This window comes from Kogia breviceps, chromosome 11, assembly GCF_026419965.1.
Source record: "Kogia breviceps isolate mKogBre1 chromosome 11, mKogBre1 haplotype 1, whole genome shotgun sequence".
Taxonomy (NCBI): Eukaryota; Metazoa; Chordata; class Mammalia; order Artiodactyla; family Physeteridae; genus Kogia; species Kogia breviceps.
In genome coordinates, this window is record NC_081320.1 from 43,853,145 (window position 1) to 43,878,127 (window position 24,983).

Consider the following 24,983-nt stretch of genomic DNA (forward strand, 5'->3'; position numbering starts at 1 on the left):
TTTTAGGGAAGTAAATCTGTGCGTGGTAGAGTACTGTTAGGTGGCCTTATAGTCAGCCTTGGCACTGTTGACTTTTGGGGCTGGGTAACCCCTTGCTGTGGGAGCTCACCTGTGTACTGAAGGGTGTTAGCAACGCTGGCCTCTACCCACTAGGTGCCAGTAGCACCACTTCCCCCCAACAGTCGTGACAATCAAAAATGTCTCCAGACATTGCCAAATGTCCCCCAGCATGGGGGGGGGGTTGGGAGCAGAGGAAGAATTGCCCTCTACCCCCATTAAGAACCACCCATGTCTATGAAGTTGCCATTTTTATAGGTCAAAAACGGTTAAAAGTCAGCAATTTCATATGATCCAAACTAATAATACCAGTAAATAATACTAAATGTTAATAAAAGCCAGCATTTATTGAGCTTTGCTTCATGCCAGGCATCATTCTAAGCATGATCCATGTGTTAATTCATGTAATCCTCAAGATGATCCCGTGAGGTGGGCACAGAGAAGTTGTGCCCAGATCACATAGCAGAGCTCACATTCAGACCCAGCCTGTCTGGCTCCTAAAACTGCATTTTTTTTTTTTTTTTTTTTTTTTGCGGTACGCGGACCTCTCACTGTTGTGGCCTCTCCCGTCGCGGAGCACAGGCTCCGGACGAGCAGGCTCAGCGGCCATGGCTCATGGGCCCAGCCACTCCGCGGCATGTGGGATCTTCCCGGACCGGGGCACGAACCCGCGTCCCCCGCATCGGCAGGCGGATTCTCAACCACTGCTCCACCAGGGAAGCCCTAAAACTGCATTCTTAACCACGATGCTTAAGGGTATCGGATGAGTAGCCCAGGAGAGACTGGAGACCGGGAAAGCCTGCCACAGTAAGTGGTGGTGGGTAGGGCTTTCCTCTTCTTGAGGTGCAGCTCTGTGAGCCTGGGCAGGCCCCTCGGGGTGCCTCTGAAGCCTGGAGAGGCACACTGGCCACCTTCCTCCTGGGAGGCCTGGGTGAGGCCCCCAGGCCACCGTCTGCAGAGCCAAGAGCCCTCCCTGCCCCTAAATACAAAGCACATTGATGACAGTAGTCGTCATTCATGATGATCATTCTTATTAAAATACACATAGGAGCCTCTGGGAGGCTGATGGGATTATTTTTGATCGTAGCCTGGTCATTATGGAAAAACACTGGCCCTGAAGGAAGGGTGGCTTCTTGGCCTAGATCTCAGGAAGCCTATCAGTGCAGCAGGCAGAAGGCCCTCTCCCCTCCAGCGGAGCGGTGCCGGGACCTCAGGCTGCCCCGGGCTGTGTGATGGGAGGGATCTTCTTTGGAGAGAGAGAGGAGAGTTCTGATCGAAAGTGTGTCAGAAGTTCAGTTTTTCTACCAGATCAGGGACTGTTGTAAACTCTGAGAGCTGGCAGCCTTCAGCCTGGGTCAGCAGGTAACCTTACCTGTGGCCGAGCCGCCTTCAGCTGGCGGAAGCCTTCTGAGAGCAGGGGGTGGTGGCTCCCTTTTTCTGCTCAGTCTAGGTCCCAAGCCCTGCTCGTGGCTCAGGGAGATCACCGTCCATCGCATTTACACAGCATTATGTGCTGGTGGTCAGGAGGACCAGCTGTCTCTCTCCCCACTCACCCTATAACTATTACTGTTAATAATAATAGTCAGCTCTCTGTAAAAGCTGTAACTGTGTGCGGGGCCCGCCTCCCAGCACTCCACATACAGTGACTCATGGAGTCCTCCCATCCCCCCTCTCAAGTAGAGATTCTTGCCCTTATTGTGTAAATGAGAAAACTGAGGCTCAGAGAAGTTAGGCAGCCCCAGAGCCCATAAATGGTGGAGCTGGGGTTCAGTCCCATCAATTTCAACCCCGAAACCCATGTTCTCAGCTGTTGCCCCTGAGGTCACTCTGTCTCTGTCTCAGTCTCACAGAGTTCACCTCAAATAGCTCTTATTTCCAGGAAAGGTGTGGGCAACTTTGCCCTGCAGGTAAACCTTCCTCCAGAGGAAGGTCAGGGTCATTCCTACTCTCCTTACCCTCAGCACAGACTCTCAATGAATCCTTCCTGTGGGCCGAGGGCAGGGTCTACAAAATCAGCGGAGACCCTTCTGCAGTGTGGGAAAGCTGACCGTCTGTGGGGAGGCATGGCCACGTTGAGCCTTTACCGCCTCTCTACCTCAGTTTCCCCGCTGGATCGTGGCGGCCCAGTGGTGGTATTCAGCCCACAGACGTGTTTCATACCGCGGTAGATGAGTCTGCCTTGTTCTTTGGTGGTTGTAATTAGCTGTCCGCATTTTGGAAGTCAGGTATTACACCTCCAGGCAGACGCCCAGCTTCCCTGGAACACGGCCTGCCCCCTCCAGTTGCCCAGTTTCCACCTCTTCCTGCAGCTCCCCAGCACCGAAGCAAAGTCGGCCCCCAGCCATCCTGTTGCCCCGCTCTGTTCTGCTCTGTTCACGCCAGCCTGCTTTGCTCACTTCTGCCGCCACAGGAGCTTGTAAGCTCAGTGAGGGCAGGACCACACCTTATACCTTTTTGTATTCACGGCGCGTAGAGGAATGTTCTAATTCATTAATTCCCACCAGACCAAAAACTGTGAGTCCATGCAGAGAAAGCAAAACATGCTGTCCCTGCACTTAGAACTCCCCCAGCTTTAGGCAGCTGACACACTCATTCTTGTCAATAAAACTGACATACCTGGAAGTTAAGGCCGTGTCAGTCACGGCCTTACAGGAAAACCCACAGGGGCCCAAGATTATAGTCCAAAAAGAGGGAGCTCTTTCTAAAATACTGTCATTCTTAAGCTTTGTTTTCCATGAGAACAATAGTCCTTAGGTTTCCAGAGAACTAAAATGACGTCTCACACTAAAATATGAGATAAGGAAAAAATGTTAAAACAAATAACTAGTCAGAAATCACCAAAGGTAGTGAACATTATCCTGAAACATTTATGCTTCAGATGAACCCTAGATTGTATCTTTGGTCTCCCTTTAGTAAATCCCTGCTAGGAGCCAACCACTTCAGAAAACAAATAGGGAAAGAATTTCCAAAGGTAGTAAGTAAAACCACAGAAATGCAAGGTTAGGACTCAAACACCATTTTTTTCCCTGAGGCAGATGCTGCAGTTCTGGGCTTCAGTATTCTCTAATGTGCTTCCGTTGGTCTGCTGCCTGCAGAAACCTTCAAACAAAGGAAAACAGTTGAAGGAAGCCACCCAGGTGACAGGTTTTCAGGGTTCCAGTGTTGACAGCCAGTGACAACTCATCGAAGTGTCTCACCTATACAAAAAACGCCCCTCGGTGACTGAACTCCCTGACTTTCCCACAGCAAAGTGTGAAAGCACATTGCTGTCAGCCAAGGAAAACATTCCACCTGGCTCCGGCCACAGTACATTCCAGTGGGATCTGAACAGAGTCAAACACCCAGAGAGGGGTGACCGCCTTCAGTGCACAAGCAGACTGCCCGTGTGACCGAGAACACGCCTCCCGAGAGATCAGCAGTGGGAGTGGTTTTCTTGTTGGTGCTTGAGCCACTTTATGTATATCTACTATCATCTCAATAACCAGCAGGTGATGGGCTGTAGGGGTAAGACGTTAGGACATCACCCACCCGCAAGTCTGGAGAAAGTGCACACCCTCTCTCTGCCCCCAGGGGAAGCAGGTACTGAGGATCACACACCAGGCAGGATAATGCAGCAGTTAAAGGCATGGATTTGGACATCAGACAGATCTGAGTGACTTAGCACCGTTAAGCCTCAGTTTCTTTGCATATAAAATGGAGGGATTATTACTTCTCAGGATTGTAATGAGGACCCCGTGACCATGATGCATGCAGAGCTTTTGCTGTCCAAGACAGGAGCCACTAGCCATGTGTGGCTATTTAATTTATTTAGTTAATTAAAATTTAGTTTTTCACAGAAGTAGAGCCACGGATGTAGGAAACAAACTTATGGTTACCAGGGGATGCGGGGGAGAGGGATAAATTGGGAGGTTGGGATTGACATATACACACTATTCGATGTATAAAATAGATAACTAATAAGAACCAGCTGTATAGCACAGGGAACTCTACTCAATAGTCTGTAATGGCCTATATGGGAAAAGAATCTAAAAAAAGAAAGAGTGGCTATATGTACATGTATAACTGATTCACTTTGCTGTACACCTGAAACTAACACATCATTGTAAATCAACTATACTCCAATAAAATTTTTTTTTCAGTCTCACTAGCCACATTTCAAGTACTCAGTACCTCTAGGCAGCTAGTGGCTACTGTATTAGACAGCACACATACAGACACTATTTCCATCATCGCAGAAAGTTCTTCTTAAATTTATTTTTTTATTGAAGTATAGTTGGTTTACAGTGTTGTGTTAATTTCAGCTGTACAGCAAGGTGACTCAGTTATACATATATATACATTCTTTTTTATATTCTTTTCCATTATGGTTTATTCCCGGATACTGACTGTAGTTCCCTGTGCTGTACAGTAGGACCTTGTTGTTTATTCTACGTGTAATAGTTTGCATCTTGGGCTTCCCTGGTGGCGCAGTGGTTGAGAGTCCACCTGCTGATGCAGGGGACACGGGTTCGTGCCCCAGTCCGGGAGGATCCCACATGCCGCGGAGCGGCTGGACCCGTGAGCCATGGCCGCTGAGCCTGCGCGTCCGGAGCCTGTGCTCCGCAACGGGAGAGGCCACAACAGTGAGAGGCCCGCGTAACACACACACACACACACAAAAAAAAATAGTTTGCATCTACTAACCCCAAACTCCCAAACCATCTGTCCCCCACTCCCCATCCCCCTTGGCAATAGACAAGTCTGTGCTCTATGTCTGTGAGTCTGTTTCTGTTTCATAGATAGGTTCATTTGTGCCATATTTTAGATTCCACATATAAGTGATATGATATTGCCTTCTCTTTCTGACTTGCTTCACTTAGTATGATCATCTCTAGTTGCATCCATGTTGCTGCATATGGCTTCTTTTGTTCTTTTTTATGGCTGAGTAGTATCCCATTGTATATATGTACCACATCTTTATCCATTCATCTGTCGAATCATCACGGAAAGTTCTATTAGCACATTAGAGAATATTGAAGCCCAGTTCCTAGCGGAGCCTAAGAACAGCCATCATCAGCACGATCACCATTGTGAACAGCACAGTGTTACCATCACCACAGCTGAAGGATCCGAGTCCTGCTGAAGAAGCAGTGAAAGTTGGGGAGACCATGGAACCCAGGGCTGTACGATGAGGAAGCCCCTACTCCCTCCAGCCCACTCCTCCCAAGCGCCCCAAGCAAAGAGGTTCTAGGACTTGGTAAATCCAGTTCTTGAAGCCAAAAAAGGGTAAACCCAATACAGGTGTCCTGTGACTCAGTGTCCCAGCCCAGGGGGTTATCTTCACTAGAGAGTTAAGACGGCACTGTTTGGGGGCATCTTTGCAACTTGCTACACCCACAGCAGGAAGACCTCTTTAATGGGACCATCAGCCACCCCTCTTCCCTTTTGCTGTGCAGTTTGTGAGTTTGCCATTGAATCACTATCCTAGAGTAGTGATTAATTTGCATTACCCCAGAAAGGTCTCCTTCACAGTTGAGATCCTTAGGTTTTTAATTCCTGAATCTGCCCGCCCCCATCTGTAAAACAAGGTGATCAGCAGCCCAGACCTCACATGCAGTAGTCATTGTTGGAATTAACAGAGATAGTTCATGTAGGAGTTTAGCATAGCCTTCGTTGATAAGATAATGTAATTAGCACTAAGCTCCCACTATTTTATTTAAATGGGATTTCTTAGAGTCCCCAGCATTGATTTGTTAATTCATAGGGTTTCCAGAACCAAGCAGTTGAGGAGGTGTTAGAATCCTCCTTTCTCAGGGCCTGCAGGTTAGAGTAGGAACATCTCTAGCTGGGTGAAATTGCCTCCTGGGGTGCTCTTCCTATAGCGTGGACCTTTCACGAATAGCTGTGCAAATCCTCATCACGCTATCCTTCCCTGGGAGGAAGCAAACTAACACCCAGCTACAGAGAAGTCTCATTGGCTTGACTGCAACTCCTGGTTAGACATCTAACAATCCATCCCAAAGCCCAGGCTCCCCAACCCTCTTCTGTTCTGTGGTTCACCAGAGTTTTTGTAGAGCTTGGTCTTGCCTGCAGGAGCCTGGAGGCTGGCCTAAAGTGAGGCTTGGGGGAGAGGCAGTCAGAGAGGTGGGTATAGTCCTAAGGGCCTTCATAGGAGGAGAGGCTAGGGAGATCCATAGAAAGAGCTATGGAAAATGCATGGATGGATGACAGGGCGAATGAATGAGTGAGTCTTTTAATTATATCTTCTTGGAGAATGTGGTCTTTGAGGTGGAGTTTGAGGAAGAAAGTGAGGAATAATATTCCAGGCAGAGAAGGTGGCAGGAGCTGAGATGGGCAAGGTAGTCATTCATTCATTCATTCATTCACAGGCCGACGTGTCCTGAGTGCCTATGTGCTGGGCACTAGTTTAGCTGACATTGGGGATGGGGGTACTTCTTGGGTTGGCTGAAACCTAGGTGACTGGAGATAAAGTAGAGGGGGTGGATTAGGGCCCTGCAGATAAGGGGTGTTGGATACCAAATGGAGGAAGCCCGCAACCCAGGTGGGAGCCATCCGGGTGCAGGGTGAATATTCAGGATGGGTTGGAGGAGGGACCCTTTGCAGGATTCGCTGTCGACACCACAGCTTCAATTTGTGCATCACCTGTGCCTGTTGCTTATCGCCTCTCAGTCTCTAGTTCCGTCCACCGTCAGCTTCCCCCTCTGCTGGGAAGGGGCCAGCACCTTGTTTTCTCCCCAGCCTACAGGGTGAGCTGTTTCCTGAATTTGCCCTCAAAATGATTTTGTTATTAAGACCAAACAAAAGCAAACTAGCCCCTGTTTCCTGGCCCCCAGTCATCGCCCTCCTAGCCAAAGTCCGTGAGAGTCTGTGTTCACACTTCTATGGTCCAGATCCTTTTTCAAACAAGGTCTTCTTGCCAGAGCTCCTGCATCTTCTTCCTCTCTGGAGGCCGCTCTCTCCTCCTCGGGTCTGTGGAGAACTCTACATGGCATTTTCCATCCCAGTTGGCCCTTCCCAGCTTCCTTACTAACTGAAGACTGCAAACCCTTTGCACCCCTGTTGAACCGAAAACCTCAAATCTCCTTTACACTTTCAAGATTGGAGGCTAAACCAAAAGCCAGATTTAATCAAGAGCTGAATCTGCGCCATTCTCATCACAATCCCCAGATAGTATGCAGGGGCAGCAGCCCTGCTGAATGAGCGAGAACCCAGACCCTGGGGTCGGCAGACCTGGGAATGGATTTCTCTCTCTTCCCTGGCAGGGTGGGCACAGGCAAGTGACTTGACTTTTCTGTGCAAAGACTAAATGAGAAAACATGTGTCAAATGTAAACTAACCTCTAACAGAAAAGCAAGTTCAGACAAAAGAATTCAAACTAAAGAATACCTTTAAAGGAGGTACATAACAGTTGGGCTTTGGGATAAAGAGCACCAATGAGAGACTTTTCCATTAAGCAGCATTAAAGACAGAAGCTATATGTTCTGGTATCCCAGCTTGTAGCCTTAAGCAGCCATTTTTGCAGTATCTCCTGTTTGCCCTAACCTTAAACCCACACAGTACCTGAAAATGATTCCATTTGTGCTAGCATTGAGCAAAACCTGTACTCCAGGAAAATGCACTGTATTTGTCCTGTGACTCCTTCTGGCATGTGGGGTCTGGCAGCCCAGGAGCCCAGGTTTAAGGGAATCACAAATACAATGCCCCTGGAGCTGGCCCTGCACAACAGCAGGCATACTAGGACCCTTAATCCCCCTTCATTTTCCTTGCCCTTCCAAAGCCTTTTAATCTAAAAGTGAAGGTGACAGTCGGGCTATTTCCTCAAAAGGTAGACTCTTAAAAAAAAATGTTTAACTGTCATTGTCGTGTCTGAAGGGCGGTGGGGAGGGACAAAAAGCTTTAAATCCAGTGTGATGTTTGGTGCAAGACTGCCCCTCAAGGAAGTCCCCTGTGGGAAGGAAGCTATCCTACCTGAGAAGACAGTCGTGATCAAACATTTTCATTACAATAAAAAAGTCACCCCAGACAAAGGGACCTGTGTGTAAGCTAAGTATCTTCTACTGAGAAGAATCATATGCTTGGCGGGAAATAAAAGGGCCTGCATCAGAAAATGACCATCGCTTCCTTATGCCTAGAACATGTCCTGAGGAATCACCATGCAAGAACCCCTTGTGGCCCCAGCCAGAATCTGGGTGGGGGGAGTTTAGCATAGGTGAGGGCTACGCGGAAGAAGCAGCTTCAGCCGTCAGCTCTTAGGAGGAGTCTGCTACTGAAATGATTGATGCCAAAGAGTCTCCAAATAGTAGCAATACAAGTAGTGCTATCACCTTGTGTTGTATTGCCCTGTACAGGCTACGTGCATGTTCATAAACATGCATCGTTTTGTGCCGTTACTAATCCTCTAGCGGAGAGAGGCCCGCTGTTATTACCAGATAGTGGTGCTGGCCTCTAGTCCAGTACATGCCCCACCTGGTAAATGTCTACAGAACTCATTAAACTTGATAAAGAAGATAAAAAAGCAAACCAGTCTTTGTCTCCTGCTGGTTTAGCATGTTGTCTTTCTCTCATCACTAAGAACTCGGAATACACACATTTAGTTTAAAAATAACCTGGATTTTTATGAACTGCCAAAATGAGCTTCGTGTCTTGGACACACTTGCCGCCCTCCTCACTCCCCCGGGATTTGGCACGGTCACCGTAATAACGAAGTGCCTCAGCAGCACCTTCCCCTCAGATGATAAGCTGGTGAGTTATCCCTTGTTTTCCAAACAAGAGGAGACTGTGCAGGGGAGTAGGAACAATTTTGCTGATGCCTTTGTCTCCAATAACAAAGGCTGGAGGGGCCCCTTTGGGCTTTTCCCCTCTGGCCCAGCCTTCCTGGGGAGTGGGGAGAACGAGACTTCTGCCTGGAGAGCACGCTGATGTTCCTATCTCCCTCAGCTGCCACTCTGGGTACGTCGGTGCACGCTGTGAGCACGCGGACCTCCTGGCCGTGGTGGCCGCCAGCCAGAAGAAGCAGGCCATTACTGCCTTGGTGGTGGTCTCCATCGTGGCCCTGACTGTCCTCATCATCACGTGTGTGCTGATACAGTGAGTCTTTGCTACCCCTGAGGCCGGGACCCCCACCTGCAGGCCCTCCCGGGGCCATATCAGGGCCACCTCGACCGTTCACTGCTGTGATGTCTGATTAGTGTTAGCAAAGCAAAGAGGAACTTTGGTGACAGCCAAGTTGTGTGAAAGGCACACATCCCGGCAGGTACCCCATTGGAAGCAGAGCCAAAGGTGCTCGCTCTCTGCTGTGGGCTTGGAGCCTTCACCATTGTGATGGGGATGTGCAGGGGTTCCAGAGGGAACTAGAAACGGCGCCCAGCCTCCCGTGGGCAGTAGCAGCCTCGCTTCCTCTCCACAGAAGGCACTTCGCAAATCCTAAAGCCACTGTTGCTGCTATGACAGGCCTCCCCCTTTCTCTGCTTTTCTGCCCTCTTCCTCCTCCTCCGAAACTCAGTCTCTGCCTGACATCTTCCAGGAAGCCTTCCTGAGCCCTAGACCAACTGAGCCCTTTTCCCGGTGTTTCTTAGCCTCCTTTGCCTGCCCATATCTCCCGATTGGACTGCTCTGCAAAGCGAGAGGCTCTAGGGCTGTATTTCCAGCATCTGGCCAGATTTATTCCCTGGAAATATTTGGAGACCTCTAAGTCACAGAGCAAGCTCTCAGAGTATGCTACCTAATTGGAAACGCACAAGAAATCGACAGACCGGCCAAAGGCTGCGGTTAGCTCAGCGTAGAGTAGCTCATGGTGGAAACAGTAAGTAGACAGGCCCCTCTAGCCAGGCCTGGAGGAAGCGGTGCGTGTTCCCGCAGGAAGCCAGACTTGAGCCCTCTGGGGTTGCCTGGGTTTTGGACAGATAAATAAGAGTCTCCGTCCCGTTTGTTTATTGGCTGCTGCTGTTGGAGCGTCTAAAGCACACACTCCTGGTTCTGGGAATGAACGGGGTGCCCCTAGAGCCCCAGCTTGTTGACAGTAGCCACAGCCCACTCACATCCTCCTCCTGGATCAAGCCAGTGTTAAGGGTGAGGGATGAGGTCTCAGCTGGGCTGAGACCTCTACTAGCCTTGGTTCTCATGGCCGGCTGGCCACGTGGGGGCACCCGTCACTCCCACAGTCCTGTTTCTGTGGCCAGGAGGGTCCCAGAGCCATAGGAACAAGACTCGGTGCCCACGCGGGCCTCCCCAGGGGTAGTGAAAAGCTCATTTTGCCATATTCTCTGAAGACAGAAACAACCCAGGGTACCTGGGCGGCCTGTCTGATTCCCAGGGAGGAATTCCCAGGGAGGCAGCCAGCCCATCTCTCCTCTGTCCTTTCCCAGCCCATCCTTGCCAGAGATCAAGTTCAGAATCCCTGAGAGACCAAGCCCCTGCCAGACTGCTGGTTGCCAGGGCACGGGGTCCCTCCTGAGTGGTAGAGCTGGTCGGGACCAGCTTATCCCATGCCAGAGGGATCTAGAGGCCTTGATCTCACTGCCCTGGGCCATTGCTGTCTGGGTAGTGACTGGGGCAAGCCCTTCTGGCTAGGTGACAGCAAGACAGCAGTCACTGATAGATCTGGAGTCAAAGGCCTAGGTCCCTCCCGCATGGGGTGAGCTGGTCCCAACCCGGACTCCGTGGCTCAGGAGGGACCCAGGCCCGGGAGACTGCTCTGGCCACCCCTGGCAGAAGCAGCTTGGGAAGAAATGTCTCAGGGTCCCTTCTCAGCTCTGCTGCCCAAAGATTCAGGGGCTCTAGTAACCTTCCTGGGGCAGTGCCGAGAGAGGGGGGCTGGGGTGAGGATCATGAAATGTCACCAGGCTCCAACAGGGAAGCACAGCAACAGACTTGTTTCCTCATCTGCTTCCAGGCTCATGTCAGCCAGGAGACCCCTCCCAGCCCCAGACACTGGATGTGTAGGTTACGTATACCTTAGGGTTAGAATGAGTGGAAACAGTCCTCCGTGGTATCCCAAGGGAAACAACCATCAGTGTCTGTAGGTAATTAATGTCTTAGTGCTTTCTTTTCTGCCCTTCTCTTGGGTTCTCTGGTTCCTTTTTTGTGCTAACTCAGCAGACCATCCATTCCTGCCCACAGAGGGAGGCCGGAGCGTTCATGGTCCTGATGCTTTAGGACTACGGGTTTTGGGTGCACTGAGAGGATGAGTTTGCCACGACTAGAGAATGTTAGTCCTCAGAGAAAGATTCGAAGCCACGGAGATGCATGATTTATTCTTCCATTCCTTCCGTGGGTCCATTGCAGCCCACCCACAGTCCCAGCTTTTCTGCTGGCAATTCCTGATGGATGACCCCGTCCCTAGCCCTCCCAGCCCTGGCTAGCCTGAAGTGGCAGCTTTGGCCCAGTCCTGACAGCAGTTCTGAGGCTGCTCCCACATTTCTGGAGTTACCCAACTGCTGCTTTAGGGAGCAAGCAGCCGGCGGGGGACCGGTACCTTCTATCGGCTGGAGCCAGGTACCTGCCTGCCAGGTTACCCTGCCAGCCCAGAGCAGAGCAGCCGAATGGGGCTGGTCCTCTGGGGTGGCCAACAGGTCCTCTCTCAGGTGGCCAGCTCCTGCCCCAAAGGCCACCACCCTGCAAAGCCCTCAGCCCCCTGCTGTGTCTCTCCCTCTGGAGGCCCCATGGGAAGGCTGGGTTAGAGCCCAGAGCTGCCCAGCAGGCCGCTCGGGCAGACGCTGCACCAGCTGGGCACCCCTGCCAGGCTCTTGCCAAGACCGCGTTCTCTGCACCTTTGCAGCTGCTGCCAGGTCCGAAAACACTGTGAATGGTGCCGAGCCCTCATCTGCCGGCACGAAAAGGCCAGTGCCCTCCTGAAGGGAAGGACTGCTTGCTGCCACTCAGAAACAGGTAAGAGGGCTGCCTCAAGGAAAGGCCTTTTTTCCCTCGGGGGACACTATTGGGTAGAGAAAAGGACCACCTTCTCCAGGTCAGGGCAGAAGTTCTTGGAGGATGAAGCAGAAAGAAGGGAGAAAAAGAAGAGGATATTCATCCTACCGAGTCAGGTTTAGTTTATTCTAATGTGTGTTTTACTCAGAAGGGAGCTCTTTTATCCTTACTGGTGACTGTGTGACCTTTAACAAGTAACTTAACCTCTCTGAGCCTTGGTTTTCTTGTTAAAAAGATGTGCAAATTGAATAAGTACCATATGAAGTACCTAGTGTGTCACAGACTGTAGACATTGAACAGATGTTCATTCTTTTTCCCTTGAGAAATCATCTCCCCTTTCCCATCTGTGAAATGAGAGATTTAGCCTATAGAAGGTCTTGAAGGACTCTCAACTCTTAGAATCCCGTGATCTTCATTCAGTTTACCATTGTTGCTTGAATATTTTCTCCAACATCCACGAAAAAGATTGGACATCTGGATATGAGGCCAAACTCACATCTCAGGAACCCTCATCCGAGCATCCCTTGCTCAGGGCTCCAGACAGGCTCTGAAAAGTCTCACATGAACAAGTTTCCGGAACGCTGGGTTGACCCACAAAGCCCGTCAGAAACTTAGAGTTCCTTTTTAGGAAGTAGTGGATCAGGAGACAATCACCCCAGACTCGTCCACCTAGGGGTGTCCTTCTCTGGTAAACAGCATTCCAGACGAGATCGGGCGCGTTCAGAGCCGTATGGCCGTAGCACAGTCAGCATTCCAGAAGCTCACGGCTGCATGGAGAAGACAGGAAGAAAAGTGCCTGGGAAGCTGGAGCGCTGCCGTGTTCATTCGGCCTCCTGGTGATCTGACCTGGAGGGAACTGAAGGCCCTGGGCGCGCCGTTCACTTGGTCTTCATTTCAAGAGCCATAGTAATTGTGCATGAGCAGCTCTTTTGATTTAGGAAGGTGCTGATTCATTAATCCTCACGATAGCCTTAAGGAGGAGGGTGTGGGTAAACTGAGTCTGCCAAAGGCCTGCGTGGGTGCCTCCCTGAGTCCCTGGGGGAGCTAGAATGAGACCCAAGTCCTCTGAAGGCCCCACTCACATCTCCTCCACTACCTCAGGGGACCATCCATTGAGCTAATGAAGATAAATATTTTTGTTTTGTCTTTTAGCACCAATAGGAAAACTGTGTATGCCTTTTTAAGAAGATTTATAGTAGATTTTGTGCCATCGGTCTGCACCTCGGCAGAGTCATTTAGGATAGAGTAAATTTAATGTCACTTCTTCCCTACCCACATTTGAGAGAATGTTAGCTTTGAACCTGGAGAGGGATCTGACCTTCCAGTGATGGCCACCAAGGCTGACGCCCCTCCCCTTGAGTTGACAGGTACCTTCCCGCCTCCAGAGGAACCATGGGAGGGACCAGAGCAGGAAGCTGTCCAGGCTGGGCTGGACTCAGGAGCTGCTAGGGAATGGGTACACGCTGCCTCCCCGTGACAGGCACAGAGGATACCCTCAGGGCCCACCCATTGAGCAACAAGGGGGTCCATTCTTCTATAGCCTCGGGGGAAGCCATTCTGCTACCAGAGCCCTGACCAGCTCATGAGCTGCCCGCTAAGCCACCCCTGATGAGGGAACTGGCCGCGGACGGGGTTGAATCACCTCCAGTTGAATGAAGGCCCTCATGACAGCACGCATCCCCATTCTCTTGTTTCCTTTGGCGCTGAAAACGCAGCTTCAGGAGCTTCTGCCCCTGAAGTTGAACCAGCAGAAGGTAGACTTGTCCGCCCAAGAGAACCTGGTGACTTTGGCTGGTGCATCCCCAAGTTTCTGTCCCAAGCCAGTTTTCCCAGCCTGGCTGGGGTCTGGCCCGCAGAGCTTAACCTGTTTTTCCTTCCTTCCAGTGGTCTGAAGAGCCCAGAGGAGGAGTTCTGCCAAATGGCCTGCGGCAGCCTGAGGAAGAAAGGACTTCTTGAGGATGGCACGGCGAGGGCTGCCTGGGACGGGCCAGCAGACCTTTCCTACTCTGCCTGCCCTCGCCTGTGTGGGCTTTTTGTCTTTGGTGGGCCTTCGTTCAAAACTCTGTCCACAACTCTGTCTGCTTGGGGTTATCCAGTGTGACCTGGAGAAGAAATAAGTGGACCACAGTCTGAAGACTGGTCAGAAATGAACGGCATGGGCTGGACCTCCTGTTCACCTAGTGAGGTGTGTGCGTTGGCATCTGTGTCCAGGTGTGTTCTGCCCGTCACGGATGCCAGGCTGTGCTTTCGTTAATGGGCCCATCTCCCCACAACAGTCTCCATCCTGCCTGACACTGGAGATTCCTACAGTTGTTACAGTTTTTTTTCCTACCGCTTATGGGGGAAGAAGGAAAAAGGCATAACTGCTTTTTGCTACGTGAAGACACCAGTGTAAGAGGAGCCGTGTCTGTCCTCTGTCCACGGAACCCTCAACCAGCCCGATACCTTCCACAGACACATGATGTTGAAGACCTTCCCGAGCTGTTGCCACCCTCAGAGATAACTTCTTATTTATTAGATGGACGATGGTGTTATTTTTAATCCCTTAAGTCAATGTAAAAAGTGCAAAACCCTTTCAGACGTCTGCATTAATGATGCATGTATTGCTGGCCAAAAAGTTAGACTGATTAGAAATGTCTGATCTCTTTGGAACAGCTAAAGCTTGGGAAAAAAGCCACCAGGATAGGCGGAGATGGAAGCAGAGGATGAGTTGCTGATGGGAGCAAAGATTGGGATTCAGAGGTCATGCCATTTAATACACAAAACTAGTAAATGCCCCAGGATACATTCCTGCTGAAAAGTTAGCAAATCTAGCAGTGGAGATCTGGCATCTTGTCAAGGAAGAGGAAGAATGCCTGTGTGTGCCTCTACATGGGGGGGAAACAGACTACCCCGCTCTGTTAGGAAACATACTAGCCGTCTAGTAGGCCCTCTGAGAATCTGTTTAGAAATAGAGCATTAGCGGAGGGCCACGGGCATTTGGGGCTGCGTCCATGAAGGGGGACCAGTCACTTATTTTCCACGTTGCTACTCAGTTGATTTGTTGTTTGATTTTGAAAGGGAGAAATTGAACTTTCCTATGTATTTTTAAGCATTAGGAGAAATATTCCAGTGACTTTTTTTTTTCTTCTCCATCCAGGATGCCATTTGTTTTTTTTTTTAACAAAAACTCTAACAAGCCACCTCCACCGTGTGGGTCTCACTTTTCCCTCAGGGAAGGAGAAATTGTTCTCCTGGGTGCTTTCCAACCCAGTGGGTCTGCCTGTGGGAAATTCCAGTTCCCTCCAGCTGCACGGTGGGCGCTCATCCCTAGGATTTGTCACTAAAATTTGAAAACGGGAAAACAATGAAATAATATGTAGACTCCGTATGTGAGGGAACTCTTACTCACTAATGTTTGAAAAATGGAAGATTTCTACCTATTAACCCTTCAGTACTATAGCACCTATAGGTGCTATAGTATAGGTGCCTATAGCACCTCACATTGTGAAAGGGACCTTTAAAATATGTCAAGTTGGCTTGAAATTCCTACCAGGTCATTTTGTCCTCCTCGAATTCTTCTGCCCCAGTGTGTCTACTTCAGTGCATTTTCTCTGTATTTCCTACAGTTGAGATAATTATATGACACGTGTCTTAATTCTGGCACTTTTATTGAATGATGGAGCACGCAGAGCACCCGTAGCAGAAATGGGATCCATTCGCCAGCAGTGTAACTGACCACAGCTCCCAGGTTGTAGTCATAAAAGAAAATACACCGAAGTCTGCATTCCTTAGGCTGGTCCTACAGCAGCAGATGTGTGGGCTGAGGCTTGACCATAGGAGACCAGTGCAGTTGACACTGGTCTGTGGACCCCAGCTGGCACTCAACTTTTCTTATCAGGCTCTCCTGAAAGTCTGATTCCGCTTCAGAGAGACTAATGCGAGTGGGGTAGCATCACTTGTTTTTCACTTGAGATCACATTTTTACTTTAGGACAATCTTGACTCGGTCTTTTAGAGACTATTTGAGGTCTGGTTGCCTTTAAAGAGTATGACCCGATGTTGAGAATGTTTTGTGGGGCTTTGTTCACCTACTGAGTGGAAGGATCGGTGTCCAGTCTTTAGGTGTCCAAGAGCCTTTGCAGAGGGGTGAGAATATAAGGGTGGAGGCAGAGGAAACCTTCCTTGTTCCCTGTGGGGACCTCATATTTAGGGTCTGTGAATGCTGCAGTCCAGCAAGTCACGGCTGCCAGTGCCCCCTTCCTTGTGCCTGTACAACCACGCAGTGAATGGGCTCAAATGTATGCCATCCTAGAAGTGCCTCTCAGAACAGTCCTCTGTAAACCAGCAGGTCTGAAGAGAGTTGGAAGCAGAGGTGGGGTCAAGGCAGGCCTGGTTGGACCTTTGTCCATGCTCCAGGGTATGAGAACCTTGCTTCTTTAGTGATTTCTCTCTTAGAAATCAGATGGCCAACAGGCATTGGATTCCTACGCCATTAATGGCATTGGTACTTCTTTGGCATCGGTTAGCTGTAAAAACGCCCCCTTTTCAGGTTAAAAATCATCTCCTAATCCATCTCCGTAGGTCCCCCGTGTTTCCTTGCTTTTTAGAAAGCCAAGTTCATTACGGTCAGGGAATCATTCCCAAGATCTGACCTGGTAAGCAGCCACACGCCTGGGGGCGGGGAACACAGCTGTTTCCAATGTCTGTCTCAGGAGAAATGTAAAGCCCCCATCTAAGAAAAAAAAAGGGAGGGGGTGCTTCCAAATCTTTTTTGGGGCCTGGATTTTCCCACTGCTCTACAGGCTGTGACTTCTTTAAGCATACTGGCGGGAAACATCTTCTGCTAATGAAAGGAGAGACAGCAGCCAATCCTAATCTGGAAGACACATGTGGATACACATGTAACCAAGCAAGATATGAGTTTGCCATTGTGTGCCAGCAAAGAAGGGGGGCAGAATGTCCCCAGAGTCTATCTGCCATGAAAGGAGACGGCAGGATTGACATTCCCCCACCCATATTGATGAGGGTGGAGGTGTGCTTCCAGACCTTCTTGGGAGCCTGGTCTGTGCAGGTGGAGAAGGTGTCTGGCATCTTCTGGTTTCCCAGGTCTGGGCTGCCTCGGTACACAAGAACCGCCGGCTACTCTTGCAGGCAGTTTTGGTAGGAACAGTGCTCAGGAGACCTCAACCCCTTAGTAGGATCTGGGCTTTGATTCCTCCCAACCTGCTCAGCTGAGGAGGGCTCAGAGGATGATTCAAAAGCCGGGGGGCTTCCCTGGTGGCGCAGTGGTTGAGAGTCCGCCTGCCGATGCAGGGGACACGGGTTCGTGCCCCGGTCCGGGAAGATCCCACATGCCACAGAGCGGCTGGGGCCGTGAGCCATGGCCGCTGGGCCTGCGCGTCTGGAGCCTGTGCTCCGCAACGGGAGAGGCCACAGCAGTGAGAGGCCTGCGTACCGCAAAAACAAAAAAAGGCCAGGACCAAGGGCGACATCACAGAAACAAGATGAACACACGTTTGTTCTTAATGTTCTAACATAAGACTTGTTCTCTGGAGCCACTGATTTTACCACGCTTTCTAAAAGATCTCATGGCAAACACACACATAGTACTGAACACAACCCCTCTTCCTAGTGTAATAATTTACTGAAGTGTTCAACTTCTCATTATCTTATTATAACAAACCTGATGCTTTTTTTTAGAACTTGTTACTCTGACTTCTGTATATGTTGCACTGAAAAGGTTAATATTTAATGTTTTAATTTATTTTGTGTGGTAAGTTAATTTTGATTTCTGTAATGCGTTAATGGGATTAGTAGTTCTTTTCCTTAGTGTCTGAATTGTACTTATTTAAAGAGTAGTGAGCAATGTAAAATGCAGTTGTGTTTTTCAGTAATGTGTATTGTTGTTCAGTTGTACTGTACCTTGTTTGGAAGGATGAAGGAATGAACTCTTTTTTTTCCTAAATCAAGACTAGAGCTTTTTCTTTCATGAGATTGGGAGATGGCTGAAGCACATTTAAGATTTTTCTCTGCAAATGTGAATGATGAGAAAAAACTAGATGCTCTTTTGCAAAATGTGGGAATCCTAAAATTAACTTTACTTGATCCCTGTCTGCTTGTAAAAACCAAATTTGCTGAAGTTCTTCTCAATATATGAGTATTTCATTTACTATGTGTCCAACAATACACTAACTAGTGTGAAAGAAAAGATGAAACATACAATCCCTGCCCCAAAGGAATCAAAATCTGGCTGAGATTGACTGACATGCAGAAAATAATTCCAGACTAATTCCAGCCCAAATACAAATAACGCCCGAAATTCTAAGGTAGAGAGTATGTGTTAGCAGCTATGATTCTCCAAGTGTGGCCCCCAGACCAGCAGTATCAGCATCACCTGGGAACTTTTTAGGAACGCAAATTTTCAGGCCCCACCCCAAACCTATTAAATTCTCGAGATGCCCCACGCCCCCTCCACCTTCCAGATGATTCTGATACATGCTCAAGTTCGAGAACCACTGGGCTATAGGACTCAGTGAAGCGCAAATTCATATGGGGCTACAGTTTTTAGAAGAGGCTGTCTAGAGGCTTTTCAGAGGAAGCGAAACTTAACACAATTTACCTCTTAGTGTTCAAAGTTAATGGCCATCAGACAGTACGGTCTTGAAGTAAGGCCTGGATCTTCTCTGCTCAGCCTAGTTAAAGAGAAAAACAGGCCTGTCCATCTCCTACCACAGCCCGAGTCCCCACTGCTCAGCTTCTAACTGTAAGGAATTGTTCTAAAACTGCCAACCCAATTCTTACAAGCCTCGCTGCCCTTGAATTCCCACGGTTAACCCTCTTCCCTTCCAACCCACGTGTGGACCTCGCATGTGAAAAGTAAGAGGAACACGTAGAGAAGCAGCACAGAGCAAAGTAGCTTCTGTACAGTGTGAGATCTTGGTCCCAAGGAAGGTTCAGCTCTTTGTAGTGAGGGAAGGGTGTGTGGAGCCCGTTGTCCAGGCCTCAAAGGGCTTGGGGTCGGCCTAACTTACAGGGAGACAAGTGATACAGGCAGCTCCTTATTCTGAGTGCCCTGGAGTGGTATCTGTCCCTCAACAGAGCCTTTACTCACCTCTGGGAAGAGGGAGGGAGAGACCTCTACCCATACTCAGTACCCCCCTGGTGACCCTAGTCAGTCTTTAGGAACATCTCCAGGCCCGATTTCTAAACCACTGGATTTTCTGCTTGCCCCCTTCCTTCCCTTCCTCCCTGATGTCCAAGCCCTCCTGCCAAGACTGCCTCTGCCGTTACCGGTGTCTAGTAGCCGTTCAGGTGCACTGGACTGTCTGCGGTGGTAGGGGAGGACCCATCCAGGAAAAAGCCCCCATGCTCAAGAGGCGGAGCTTGAGCATCTTTTAAAAATCTCTCCCCGTGATTCTAATCCAATCCCTACTGCCCACTGGAATATGCCAAGCCCCAGGGAGCACGTGGCACAGGAGAGGTTTGATGCCTGGAGCTGAGATACCCATCCAGGGCGTTCCACCCTAGTCCACGCTTAAGTATCCCTTAATATCCAGCAGATGTTAGCCTTAGCCCTGGGGAAACAGGGAGGCTTGGACCTCCTTTCAAGTGGGATCATCTAAAGCAAAGAAGTGAGATAACATCTGTGGGAACAGGGCCCCCTGAGGAGTACCATGTGGCTGATGCTTGAGGTTACGCACAACTGGGCAGTGGCTTTTCAGGAGCCAAATTTTGCAATTGGGAATGAAAATGTGGTGACATTGATACTGAAAAGTAAACAGGAGAGGAAAAAAAATCCTCTCTCCAGGGACATTTACCTCAATGGAAGTTTCAGGCCCTGATGTGCAGCTGAACAGGTGCCCTAGGACGGGAGGAGCCACTGCTGCCATGAAGTCCTCCAGGGCAAGTCCAAGTCTGGCAGGGGAGCCCCTCTCAGGGGTGTTAGGGGAGTGGAGTTGAGAACTGGGCAAGGGAACGGCTCCACTCCCTGGGCTGGTCTGCCCTGCCTGTTCCACGGAAGGATTCCTCGGGTCTAGAAATGTGACATCCCAGAAAGACTGTGCTGTAAAGAGCTGGCATCGTTTAAACCTTGTCCCACCAGAGCAGGGCATGCAGCGGCACCCTCCCCTGCAGCGGGGCGCTCCCACCTGCCTTTGTAAAAGAAGCCCCCCAAACAGAGCACAGGGGTTCCGGGTCCCCGTGGTGGAAGGAGGCCCGGAGGTGAAGACCTGGGGTTGGCTGCAGCCCTGCGTTTGGCTGTGTCACCCTAGGGCGGTACTAATTCTTTCTGAACCTCCAGTCCCTGTCTATTTCGCTCCTGCCCGTTTAGCTCAGGGAGCTGTTGAGGTAAAACTTATAAACTCCCACTTGCTCAGCCTGATTCTTGGAATAAAAAAATCTAGTGCTGTCCTAAATGCCGTTGACACATTGCCCAACTCAAGGGAGGCCTCATTCCTCCATCCTCCGGTGACATTCAATCCAAGGTAACAGAAGGCATGAGGAGGGGAGATTGTATGAGAACTATTTCCAGAGAGCCAGGGGCAAGAGGGGCCACATCCAGAGGGTCATGGTCCCAGGACACCACCTTTAGAAGTGGTTAAGGACCTAGGTGGGTGAGGAAAACTCTCCTTGGATGTAGGAAGGTGTTCATTGTAGCCTCAAGTTGCAGGGCTAGGGACAAAGAGGTTGACCTCAGCTCATCAGAGGGTCTTTCTCATCATCAGAGCCACCTCCTGGACTACTGTTCTCCCTAACACCAAAGTGATCAAGCAGAGACTGGGTGGCCACCAGGGACACAGTGGGTGCCTGGTGAACTAGAACATGAGCCAGAAGACCTCGGGGCCCAGTCTTCCTCTAAGTATCCTGACCACCTTCTCCTGCCCATGAGTCCACGGGCTACCCCAGCCCTCCAAACCTCCACCTACCACAGCACCCTTCCGCAATAGTCTTTGGGAGCCCAGACTTCAGCCTCTGTCGTCCCCTTGTCCTGCTGTGGGGCTTGTGGCCTCCCAGAGATTCTCGGTGATGGAGGGGCAGCTCAGGCCCTGCCCAGCCCCCTTCCCTCCCACGTGCTGGCTTTAGAGCCCCTGTGGCTTAACCATACTCAAGGGGGGGTCCCTGTACAGGGACCACAGCTCCAGTAACTCTCAGGAGAGGGCCTTTCCTGGCTCCCTCTCTATCCCCAAGTGCCGAGATGTACCACATCCACTCTCCACCGTCCTCTGCCCAGTGCCCCGCTGTGGACAGCCTCGGTAGGACTCTCTTGCCCAATGGCTTCTGGTTCAGCTAGTGGGAGGCCCTGGAGGAGAGACCAGGGTCGTTTGTTTGTTTGTTTTTATGGTGCAATTCTTTTCTGTTTTTTAAATTTACCTGTAGTTGATTTACAATATTATATTAATGACAGGTGTACAGCATAGTGACTCAATATTTTCATAGATTATATGACATTTTATAAAGTCATTATACTCCGTTTAAAATGACTACAAGGTAATGGCTATATTTCCCTGTGCTGTACAATAAATTCTTGTTGCTTATCTGAGATGGAGGTATTTTAACCCCCCTCCCTCCCTGCTCCAGTGCTGTGTCTCCAATAATTACACCCCAGCACTCGGCTCTCAGGGCCCCTCCTCCTTCCAGCTCTCACCACACTTCATTTACGCCACTCCCTCCCCGTGTCCCTTCTGCTCTGGGGTGGTAATGTCTCCCCACAGTTGCCAGTTTTAACTCTGCCATTCTTGCCCCCTGCAACCTCCACCTTGCCCTTTAATTTCCAGGGATGCTTGACCGGAGGCTAAAAATTCAAATGCCACCAGGAGTGAAGCTGTTAATGGGAATTAGTGCAACTGCTGGATGGGAGCGTAAATGCCCACAAGTAGTTTGCATCTGGCATGGGAGGTGGACATCGGGATAAACTGAGGTGCACAGACCTCTTCTGAAGGGGGCGATCATGTCTCAGTTCCAGCCCATGATCGATATCCAGCAAGGTGGCCCGATTTTCCGTTTTTTCAAGAGAAGCAGAAAATCTGGACTTTTTCATGAAATATCTCCATTTCTAAATGTGACTCAAATTCATAAACCACTCTGTGACCACACCGAAATCTGTCTGCAGGTCACCATCCGTCGGCAGCCTTCACTCTCAATCTGTTCACTTGTCTCCACCTCCGCCAGGCCCTTTCACGCCTCTCTGCCTTCACAGTTCTCTTTACTAAGAATGGCTTTTTCTGCTTCTTGGCCTGAGCAAACTTCTGGTCCTTCAAGAAGGGACTCACACCTCACTTTCTCTCTGGAGCCTTCTTGAAACCCCCATGCAGAACCTTCCCAACCCACCCAGAGCACTTTGTACATCCTTATGTTAAGACACGCATCTCACTGGGCTGACACTGTTGACAAAGTCCTCCACGAGTTGCCCTGCCGTCCAGGATCATCTTGTGCCCCAGGTCATGAGCTTCTCAAGGTCGAAAACCTCTGTCCTGTGCATCTTTGTAGCCTAAGCATTTAGCCTGATGGCTGAAGCATGCAAGGTGATGCAATTACTCTTTGTTGAACAAAATCCTCAGATATACGGGGCTTTGGTTGGACCAATGTCTGTCTCTGGAGGCAGGAGAGCAGCGTCATGTGGGATCACGGGGTCCTGTGGAGCTGCGTTATCTGGACTTGGTGTTGGATGCTACGGTTGGACACATCACAGGTCAAATAGGAAACCAGGGAGAGTCCCAAAGACCTATCTATCATGAGAGCTTTGCTTCTAGGCAAAAACACATTACATGTTCTGACCAGTATCTTACCAAGAACTTTGTCACAGCCTAGGTGAATTTAACAGGAATATTTTTCCCTTCCCCCCCCCCAGATTTATTGAGAAAGAAATGACATATAACATTGTGTAAGTTTAAGGTGTACAGTGCAGTGATTTGATGCATGCATCTATTGCAAAATGACTACCGCAGTAGGGAAATTAACACTTCCACTCCCTCACATAGTTACCATTTTTGTGTGTGTAGTGAGGACACTCCATATCTAATCTCTTAGCAACTTTCAAGTGTATAATACGTATTTTTAACTATAGTCACAATGCTGTACATTGTATCCCCAGAACTTACTCATCTTACAACTGGAAGTTTGTACCCTTTGACAGACTTCTCCCCATTTCTCCCACCACCCCCCAGCTCCTGGCAACCACTATTCTACTCTCTTTCTCTGAGTTCAGCTTTGGTAGATTCCACATATAAGTGAAGACTTACGGTATTTGTCTTTCTCTGTCCGTCTTATTTCACTTTGCATAATGCTCTCAAGGCTCATCCGTGTTGTCACAAATGGCTGGATTTCCTTCTTTCTCATGGCTGGGTCGCATTCCATTGTGTACATATGGCACATCTTTATCCATTCATTCACTGGGGGACACTTAGTTTGTCTCCGTATCTCGACTATTGTGAATAATGCTGCAATGCACAAGGAAGTGCAGATATCTCTTTGAGAACCAGATTCCATTTTCTTTGGTTATATACCAAGAAGTGGGATTGCTGAACCATATGGGTGTTCTGTTCTTAATTTTTTTTAGAAAGGCCTCCATACTGTTTTCCATAACAGCTGCACCAATTTACATTCACTCCAGCAGTGCACAGGAGTTCCCTTTACTCCACGTCCTCACCAACACCTGGTTTGGGCTCTAGCCCTTCCATGTCCAGCCCCACCTCCTACCAAGGTAATAGCTCCTAGCACACTCTGAGGAAAGATGAGTGTTCATGTCAGATCCAGCTCTCCCACCAAAGCCACTGGGCACACACAGACTGTATAAGGCTGCTCGCACACAAGGACACCCCTTTAAGACCACAATAGGTAACCATTTCACCTAATTTCATAGAGACAGAGAATGTTAAGCAAAATGAGAAGACAGAGGAATTTGTTTCAGTTGAAAGGGCAAGAGAAAAACCCTGAAAAAAACAACTAATGAAACAGAATTCTTAAGACAGCAAGAGAAAAACAAAAAGCTGTATACAAGGGAACCCCAAAAGGCTGATTTTTCTGCAGAAACTTTTTCCTTTTCTGCAAAAGGAAGTGGCATGCCCTAAGAATTCTCTCTTTAACTTTTATCATTTTAATTATGTCATGTTTTTGTGAGGGTCTGTTTGGGTTCATTTCATTTGGGACCTTTTGTGCCTCCTGTACCTGGACATTTGTTTCCTTCTTTAGGTTTGGAAAGTTTTCAGCCATAATTTTATCAAATATCAATATCAATGTCTAGGTTGCTGGTCTTTTCAGCACCCAATACAAGAGCACCTAAATATACTGGGTGGGCCAAAAAGTGCCTTCGGTTTTCTAAGTAAAAATAAAAGACAGATTTTTCATTTTCACCAAGAACTTTATTCAACAACGTTTTCACCCTCTTGTTCCACTACCTTGTCCCATTTTTCAGGCAATTTCCTAATTCCATCTTCCCAAAACTTTTTATATTTTTGAGCAAAGAACTGTTCCAGGTGCATTTTACAGTCTTCCATTAAGAGAATTTTGTAAAGACCGAAATAAATGGAAATCTGAAGGTGCAATATATGGTGAATACAGCAGATGAATCAGAATTTCCCAGCCAAGCTGTAACAATTTTTGCCTGGTCATCAAACAAACACGTGGTCTTGCGTTATCCTGATGGAAGCTTATGTGTTTTCTATTGACTAATTTCAGACGCTTTTCGTCGAATGCTGCTTTCAGTTGGTCTAATTGGGAGCAGTACTTGTTGGAATTAATCGTTTGGTTTTCTGGAAGGAGCTCATAATAGAGGACTCCCTTCCAATCCCACCATACACACAACATCACCTTTGGATGAAGACCGGCCTTTGGTGTGGTTGGTGGTGGCTCATTTCGCTTGCCCCACGATCTCTTCTGTTCCACATTATGGTACAGTATCCGCTTTTCATCGTCCATCTTAATTTGTTTTAAAAACAGAACATTTTCATTACGTTTCAGCAGAGACTTGCACGCCGAAATACGGTCAAGAAGGTTTCTTTCACTTAACTTATGTGGAACCCAAAC

The 24,983-nt window shown here is 49.1% G+C and overlaps 1 protein-coding gene across 2 annotated transcripts in view; it reads left to right on the top strand.

Annotated features, from left to right (window-relative positions):
* Positions 1-17,925, top strand: part of TGFA (transforming growth factor alpha) — a 102,521-nt gene extending 84,596 nt beyond the window's left edge. For both annotated transcript variants that reach the window (XM_059079839.2, XM_059079840.2), the window contains exons 4-6: positions 8,995-9,144; positions 11,834-11,943; positions 13,867-17,925. In XM_059079839.2, coding sequence (XP_058935822.1) covers positions 8,995-9,144; positions 11,834-11,943; positions 13,867-13,874 — 268 coding nt within the window. In that variant the 3' untranslated portion in view covers positions 13,875-17,925. The remainder of the gene's footprint in view (positions 1-8,994; positions 9,145-11,833; positions 11,944-13,866) is intronic.
* Positions 17,926-24,983: the final 7,058 nt, after the last annotated feature.